The 8,429-nt window shown below is 45.4% G+C and overlaps 1 protein-coding gene across 2 annotated transcripts; it reads right to left on the bottom strand.

Moving 5' to 3' along the window:
• Positions 1-102: 102 nt before the first annotated feature.
• On the bottom strand, positions 103-8,013 carry LOC121543141 (U4/U6 small nuclear ribonucleoprotein Prp3). Of its 2 annotated transcripts, none has more exons than XM_041852846.2 (17): positions 7,926-8,013; positions 7,268-7,415; positions 6,939-7,069; positions 5,556-5,723; positions 5,334-5,417; positions 4,892-5,175; positions 4,656-4,777; positions 4,371-4,558; positions 4,069-4,235; positions 3,834-3,916; positions 3,208-3,354; positions 2,939-3,038; positions 2,598-2,711; positions 2,323-2,441; positions 2,012-2,089; positions 1,481-1,536; positions 103-1,242 (listed from the first exon to the last, which is right to left on the bottom strand). In XM_041852846.2, exons 1-17 carry the CDS (start codon positions 7,989-7,991, stop codon positions 1,093-1,095), a joined length of 2,205 nt encoding a protein of 734 aa, XP_041708780.2. In that variant the 5' UTR covers positions 7,992-8,013; the 3' UTR covers positions 103-1,092. The 2 variants fall into 2 exon arrangements, with proteins under 2 accessions (XP_041708780.2, XP_045061604.1); XM_045205669.1 differs by having other exon boundaries at positions 7,808-7,967.
• Positions 8,014-8,429: the final 416 nt, after the last annotated feature.

The following is an 8,429-nucleotide window of genomic DNA, read 5'->3' on the forward strand; positions in this document are numbered from 1 at the left end:
AAGTTGGTTGCATGCAATTGCAAGCATTATAAAATGGCATCTCTCAATGTGTCACAAATCCAATGAAGCAGCTGAAAATAATGAAAAAAGTGCACAATGGTATAAAGCTTTCCATTAAAAGTGTATTGTATTGTCCTGCATGTGTTTATTGGCAACATATGTAAATTAACAGGTTCAAACATAAGGGGAAGACACTTTCTCCAAATCAAACATCTCTAAAGTAAAGAAAACACAACTTTGGGTCAGTTAATACTTGACTAAATCTGTGCAGTCCTTCTGCAAAAAAATAACCACAGTGGCAATTTTAAATAATAATCAAATAAAAAAAAAAGAGGCCAAAACATAAAACCCTAGTCAAAAGTATGAGCTCATACGTTTCAAAGTCTTTAGTTACTTCTACATTGATAGGTTGGTTTTCGTTTATTCGAAACAGGGCTTTTGTAAAGTACATTGCGGCAATATTTCAATATTACAGAACTGTATTTGGACTACAGCTGGGCTTACACTCAGGAACTGTAGTCAGGTAGAGAAGCCAAGAGCAAGCTATAGAACACTCACACAGTGGAGAGATGTCAGACATAGTATTAAACACTGACACACAGCAACTGACAGACTGAATGACACCTTAACAACTAGAAAGATGGAGGGTCTCACATACACAGTTATCAACTCTCCCACAAAATGTGATTGCAGAACGGTGTACACCTCGCTCAATAATATCTATACACACCATATATCCCTCCTAATCTATGACCTCGCCCTCATCCATTCTCTAACCAGCTCTTCCTTTCATTCATTCACTCCCAATCCATCTCTCTCCCCGTCTTAAATCAAGTCACCACACAATAACAGGCAGGCAGTCAGCCATACAAGGCTGGGTTGGGGTTGTGAATGTGTGTGTAAGAGGGGTAGAAACACCCCTGACCTTTGCATGTCTCTGGTGCTCGAGGTAACGATGCTCTTCACCACTGATCTAAGATCAGATCACTCCCAACCCTATCCCTGACCATTATGAGGATGAACAACTATCGGACCCTGGGCCAGTGGTAAGGGATCCTTCTGCCTCCTCAGCTCTCTAGTGATGCTCTCCCTTCAGTCATCAGTGCTCTCCAGCACACTCTGGCTCAGAGCCAGGTCCCAGTAATGTTCTGTCCCGTGCTTTTTAAAGTGTTCTCTGGCCATGTTCTCTGTAGGACACTGCTTAAACTTCATCTCCCCATAGTTACGCTCCTTAGCTGTGCCCTGGGAGGAGGGAGGATGGAGTGAGGGAGAAGGATGAGGAGGAGAGGGAACAGATGGAGGTAGAAGAGAGAGAACAGCAGGGGAAGAAAGAAAGATACGTTTAGAGATCAGTCTGTACTGTGTTTACAATCAATCCATTATAAAGAAGCCAGTTATCCAAGATGAACATTATTATTATATGAAGCATGCATTGCACTCAGAGCTTTAGTGAAATAAGATGTAATGGTTAATCACTCACCTCCCAGACCAGGCTGCATCTGTTGTTCTTCTTGGTCTCATCGTCTGCATCTGGATCTGACAGGCAGAGGAGAGGAGAAGGGATTCAGAACCACAACAACTACAGTGAAGTATTATGTAATAAACAGTAAGGGATACAGCGGGGATCATCAACTAGATTCAGCTACGGGCCCATTTTCTCTTGAGTGGATGGTCAGGGGACGGAACATAATTACATATAATTTGCAACTTGACCGGAAGAAGCCCAAACAGATAACATTTAAAACCTTGCTTTTTCTCCCCTTTAAACGATTACATATCTCTTGTGTGGGAATACTTTGGAACAGATTTCCAAAACTTAAAAATCACTTGGAGCTGATTTGTTGCCGTTTTTACAGTCTTTTATGTCCAACAATTTAAAAAATAAAATAACTCAGAAAACGTGGGGGGCCAGATTAAATCACGTCATTTGGGGAACCCTGGCATATTTGGTCTGAGCCCAACATATTTCTGCACACACACACACATATATATATATTAATTAAATTCTCACCATCTCTCTTGGAGTTGTGTTCTTCCCATTTGATTCTGCTCAACATGAGCCTCTTGAACTTCTTCTGGGCTTTGGGACCTGAGAGAACAGTACATGCATGCTCAGTCATGTAGTTAACTCTGGGGTACAGAAGAACCCATTTACAGCAACAAGTCATAACAAGAAACGTTATGAGATTTTCATGAGACGTTATGGTAATTAAAGGCTTGTTACTTGAAAGGTTCAGAATCAGAGTGAAAATAGACCCATTTAAAGAGACTAATATGTTCTCTCTCCTCTCACCCCCTTCCTTCCATCCACCCCTCTCTCACCTCCCTCCACCACCACCATGTTGACGTCTCGGTGTAGCACCACGGTGCCCGTCAGGTACAGCTGGTTGGCGTTGGCTTCCACCTTAAACTTCTTAGCCGGGTTGTGGAGGTTACGGATCCTGAGGAAAAGAGAGGGGGTGAGCGAGCAAGTACGTACGAATGAGTAGGAAAGGCACACGGACACACTCAGCCGTAAACAGTTACATGTGCACCGAGACTTACCTAAACACTATAACATACACACAAAATGTGCAGAGACACAAACCCAAACTCACCTATAGACTGCGATGTGAACTCCAAGACTCAGGTCCTCTTTGAGTTTCTTCACCTTCTTCTCTTTCCTCTGCTCGGTTGTGAGCTTCCGGGCTGCATTGGCCTCCTCATGGGCCCTGAGGACAAACACACAGACAGCTGGTTATGTAGTGAGGGAGAGAGAAATGGTGAGTCAGGAAGAGGGTGAAATAGGAGCAGTGATAGATGGGAGGTAGAAAAGAGAGCGATGAGGGGGGAAGTGAGAGATATGAGTGAGAGCGAGGAGAAGTAGGTTAATAGATGAGGGAGGGGTAAGAGAAAGAGGGTAAAATATATACGAGAAATGTGTAGTGGTTTGACTTACTTCTGTCTCTTGGCCATCTGAGCTCTGACGTGGGCCTCTACCTTAGTGGGATCCTGTACTGCCTCCGTACCCAGCACTCTCATCAGGTTAGAGATACGCACTGAGGAGACAAACACTCAAGGTTAGAGATATGCACTGAAACGGGGAGGAGAGGAACACAGGGCCTCAAACAGGACTACCACTCAGTAAATACACTTCAAATTAAAGAGAAAAGAACACCAGCATTACTTCAACTGTTGAGAATTGAACAGCCCTGGTCTCTGTCCTACCTTTAGGTTCTGGTGGGGGCATGAGCCCCAGTCGGACCTTTTCCTGTAGCTCTTTCTGTCCCTCCCTGCGAGTCTGTCTCCTCAACTTTTTCTGTTCCTTCTTAGTCAGGTACACTCCCAGAGTCACTCCTGGCTTGTCTGTGTCGACTGGAGAGAGGGCGGGAGACCAACAGACTTAGATCGGCCGTCTCAAATGAACGGTTGTCTGCGCCACTCGGTCATGTTGTCAACAAGGCAGCATGGCGCATCGTCCAGAAACATACATCTCTTTTCCATAAAATATATGTTTGAATTTTCAAACTAGTTTTCATTGGGAAGGCAGATAAAGGGTTTCTATCAAAAGCAATCACTTTTGCATGTGAAAACAGAATCCTACCCATTACTCCACATGCTTAATTACATCACTTTTGTTTTGAGTTGACTTCGCCATGAGCTTTGAACAGGTCCCCTGGGTCACGCCTGGGAGGCAGCCCAGTTCCAAATCGAATACATTCAACTTTCAGCCGATGCAAAACACGCCTACACGGGCTCCCGGGTGAGATTAATCTAACCCCCTGACTAATATCCAGGAGCCCTTCTTGAGCCCTTGACAAAGGTAACGTCAAAGAAGGGATGTGTGTGGTTACCTGGGGGGCTGATCTGGGCAGGGTGCTCCACCAGGTTTGTGACTCCAAACAACTCCATCGCCGCAAAATTGGTCTCTGTGGATCTGAGAGAGAGCGAGAAGAGATGTGATCAGCACAACAAGAAATCAGGAAAATGGTAGAGAAGACTTTCACGAGAATTCTTCAAAAGGTATATAACTTCGATATAGGTGTATATTGAACTAGTAAAGTAGTGAGTAAATGTGTAAAGACTCACAGGTCAATGTTGGAGGGGAGGATGTATGAGTCCCACCATTCAATGATGGGCACCTGCCCGTCTCCCAGCATCTTCTTGGGGGCGAAGAGGGCCAGCTTGGTGGAGGCCTGGATCCCTGTCTTCTTGGCTGCCTGGGCGATCTCTGTCTGCAGCTTCTCCAACTGGGCCTGGACAGGGGACGAAGGTGGTTTTGATTGTTACATTTTCTCTCTGTGATCAATTGTTGCTAAAAGTTTTTTTATTTTATTATAAAAAGCTTTGTGAGGGGTGGAAGGTGACGGGTCAGGGGTCAGATTTGGTACCTTAGTTCTGATCCTCTGGGCGATCTTCTCGAAGCGTCCCTGCTCGTGGAACTTGAAGCCCTTCTTGACTCGCTGGGCGGGTGCTATGTTAACACGCCCGTCAAAGTAGATAGTAGACTCCAGGTCCTCACCAGGCTTCTCCTTCAACTGCTGACGGAACTGCTCTCTCTTCACCGCACGGATATTAGCTATGGACGGAGGAGAAGATTAATGAACAGTCAGATATGTGACTGAAAATCAGGGAAAAGCACATTCTGATTGTGACAACAGAGAAGTGTGTTGTACCTTTGAGCGTGGGCATGCGGTGTGTTAGCTCCACCTCGTTGCCGCTGGCGTCCACAGTCCGACCCATATCATCCAGAATCAGAGGGGCGGGCTTGTTTGACTCACGGGCCTCCGCCACCTTCCTACACTCAACACACAAATACAAACTCTGATTAAAAACACACACATGTTAAGCCTCCATGTATTATGACATGTATCTGTGGAAGTGTCTAAAGTCTTGTGTCTCCTATACTCACGGTGGTGCTATCCCCATGGCATGTAGGTTGGCCAGAGCCACCAGGTTATGTGGTCCTCCAGTGTTCCCAATGGCTCCCAGTATACCAGGCTTCATGGCTAACTGCGACTGGATGCGGGCCTGCAGCTCTGCAGCCTTCCTAGCCTTCTCGATGGCATCGTTCATGAAAGTAGCTGCCTGGGAGGGAGCGATGGACTGGGCCGAGCCCGAGGAGAGGGCAGAGGGAGTGGGGAGAAGACGAGAGGCAAAAGGCTGGTCTGGCTGGGGAGTGGGCAGGGGCAGCCTCTGGAGGGGGACAGGAGATAAAGTGATAAGATGGTGTAACAACACATAAGTCCACAATATCTGTCAGACAGTTACACTTTTCATTTATGGAGGAGGAGAAAAGGCAGCCAATCCTTCAAGATCTAAAGAGGGAGAGAGTAGAGGAAGATGAGTCTCACCTGCTGGGAAGACACTGGGACGAAGCTCAGCTGTTTCTTCCTCTCCTCTATTTGTCTGGTGGCAGCCTCCATCATCTGTTTGATCTGAGGATAGAGAGAGGGAGAATGAACACGATTTACTTCACAAGGATCTTGATATGTCTGTATGTGAAGCAGGATCTTGGTACATGTGTGTTTTATATGGGAGACTGTATGTGGATCTTTATGTGTGTGTATGGCTACCTGTATCTTAGTGAGCATGGCAGGGCTCTCAGTAGGGGGTGCAGGTAGGACCTCTGGTTCCTCCACCTCCTCAAAGCGGGGGACACGTTTCCTCTTCACCGGTACACCGTCTCCTGCCTCTGGGACGTCCCGCCCCGCACCCACCTCCACCTCATCACCAAACACATCCTGGGGGAACATCAGTCTCATTGGCCTGAGGTTTAGCCAGAGGCACAGCCAAGCCATCTAACCAATGCAAGGAGTCATTTAAACAATCTCTTGGTGAATATCACTCACTGTTTCCTGCTCCCAGGGGAGATATGCATGACATTAACATAAAGATCAAGCCTAGTGACAATGACTTTCTGCCAGTTACTGACAGTTGAAATCTCTGATATGGTAGAAACTCACCTAGCCTATTGTTGACACCCATTCAATCCCTTCCGATATGTGTTCCACCTCTATGGTCTAACCATGTAGGTAGCTACTAGTGACAGCCTACTTTACTGATTACTCAAAGCCAGTGGTATGTCAAGCCAGTGTGTCTATGTACGCGGATGACTCAACACTATACACGTCAGCTACTACGAGTGAAATCACTGCAATACTTAACAAAGAGCTGCAGTTAGTTTCAGAATGGGTGGCAAGGAATAAGTTAGTCCTAAATATTTCATAAACTAAAAGCGTTGTATTTGGGACAAATCATTCACTAAACCCTAAACCTCAACTAAATCTTGTAATGAATAATGTGGAAATAGAGCAAGTTGAGGTGACTAAACTGCTTGGAGTAACCCTGGAATGTAAACTGTCATGGTCAAAACATGTTGATACAACAGTAGCTAAGATGGGGAGAAGTATGTCCATAATAAAGTGCTGCTCTGCCTTAACAACACTATCAACAAGGCAGGTTTTGTCCAGTTTTGTCGCACCTGGACTACTGTTCAGTCGTGTGGTCAGGTGCCACAAAGAGGGACCTCGGAAAATTACAGTTGGCTCAGAAAAGGGCAGCACGGCTGGCCCTTAAATGTACACGGAGAGCTAACATTAATAATATGCATGTAAATCTCTCATTGCTGAAAGTGGAGGAGAGATTGACTTCATCACTACTTGTTTTTGTAAGAAGTGTTGACATGCGGAACGCACCGAGGTGTCTGTTTAAACTACTAGCACACAGCTCGGACACCCATGCATAGCCTACAAGACATGCCACCAGATGTTTCTTCACAATACAATCCCCAAGTCAAGAACAGACTATGGGAGGCGCACAGTACTACATAGAGCCATGACTACATGGAACTCTATTCCACATCAGGTAACTGATGCAAGCAGTAGAATCAAATTTAAAAAACATAACAAGACACCGTGGAACGTGTGGTACAACAACAGCAGCAGCGTGAGGTCTACCTTCAGGTCTCTCTTGCGGTTCCTCTCCCCAGCACCCTTGTTGCCACGGGAACTGCGGCTCTCCTCCAGGGCCTCAAATAGTCTCTCCACAAACCCTCCGGCCGATTCATCCAGGAATGGACGCAGCTGGTCTGATGGGTCAAAGGTTAGGAGTCAAGGGTCCAAGACCACATTTAAAGACTGCTGAACAGTCAGACACACAAAAACAGACGTTCTGGAAAAATTGGGTAACAGAGACAGAAAAACAACATACAACAAACCTCTGCCATAATTTCAGTGTAACATGTCACACACGTCAACTGCCCTCATTCTCCCCCTCTCACACACACCTGTGGTCTTTCTCTTGTCCAGGCCCTTGCCCACACAGTGCAGGGCCGCAGTGACGACAGTAGGCTCTGAGAAACCCAGCACCTTCTTCACGGTCCGCTCCACCCAGGGCCGCAGCTCCTCCACCTCCCGTTTAGGAAGAGACATCGTCTACAACACAATAGTAGTCGGTAAACAAACAAACAGAAACATACCAACTTCTTAGCTAGCCAAGTAGCTAACGTTAACCAGAGTGGCACGGATAGGTGATCAGCAAAGTTGACAAACAGACCAACGTCACGTGTATCTGCCTAGCTAACGTTATCTAGCTAAGTTAACTATTAATGTTATGATGGTTAGTTAGCAAACACTTGCTGTTTTTGTTTCCCTTGCCTGTTGACATTTCAGTTGTCCACACAGATTTTTGCCAGTGTTGGCTAGCTAACTATTTAGTTAGCTAGTAGTTGAAACCTAACTAGCTATGTCTCAACTACTAGCATTGAACTCTTGTAGCTAGCTAGCAAGCTACAACTGAGTCCCCCCGTGCGGCGATATCAACTTACCAAGCAGACAATTACGTCCTTAACAGGTAAATATATCCTCTTATCTACCACTTATATTCTAAAACATTAAGATTAAAATATTAAAATACATAATAAATCTAAGCCGCTGTGAACAAACTTTGTTAGCGCGGCGTTCACACGACGTTTGGAATTCAGAACCCGGAAGCGGAAACACCAGAGGCATCTTCTTCTACTGTTAGTACTTGCTCATTGTTGCCGCCTATCGTAAATCAACATGTGAATAAAAATAGCCTATGCTGCAGGCAGAGTCCTTTCATCAAAATACAGATTTTCCAGAGGTAATCTACAATTTTACCACTCACAGTGCATTTGGCACAGATGATTGTCTTGTTGCAGCAGTTTGTCACTTGAGTACAGGGGTGTTGTCAGTTCGATTGAACCTTTGCTACGTTGCGGATAGGTTTATACTGAACGGCACGTTCCCCCAAAAACGTTCAAATCAAATGTGTCACATGCTTCGTAAACAACGGGTGTGGACTAACAGTAAAATTCTTACTTACGGGCCCTTCCCAACAATGCAGAGAGAAATAATAGAAAAGTAAAACAAGTAATAATAAAAGGTACAATAGATACTCTATGAGTAATGATAACTTGTAGATAT

Source organism: Coregonus clupeaformis, chromosome 20 (assembly GCF_020615455.1).
Source record: "Coregonus clupeaformis isolate EN_2021a chromosome 20, ASM2061545v1, whole genome shotgun sequence".
In the NCBI taxonomy this organism is placed as follows: domain Eukaryota; kingdom Metazoa; phylum Chordata; class Actinopteri; order Salmoniformes; family Salmonidae; genus Coregonus; species Coregonus clupeaformis.

Bases quoted from the DNA above. Each gene is read 5' to 3' on its own strand.
- LOC121543141 (XM_041852846.2), bottom strand. From the start codon at position 7,991: ATGCCTCTGGTGTTTCCGCTTCCGGGTTCTGAATTCCAAACGTCGTGT. The intron at 3,917-4,068 runs GTGAGTCTTTAC...GCTCTCTCTCAG, and splicing joins CTCCCCTCCAACATTGACCT to ATCCACAGAGACCAATTTTG. The intron at 3,355-3,833 runs GTAACCACACAC...CCCTCTCTCCAG, and splicing joins TGCCCAGATCAGCCCCCCAG to TCGACACAGACAAGCCAGGA.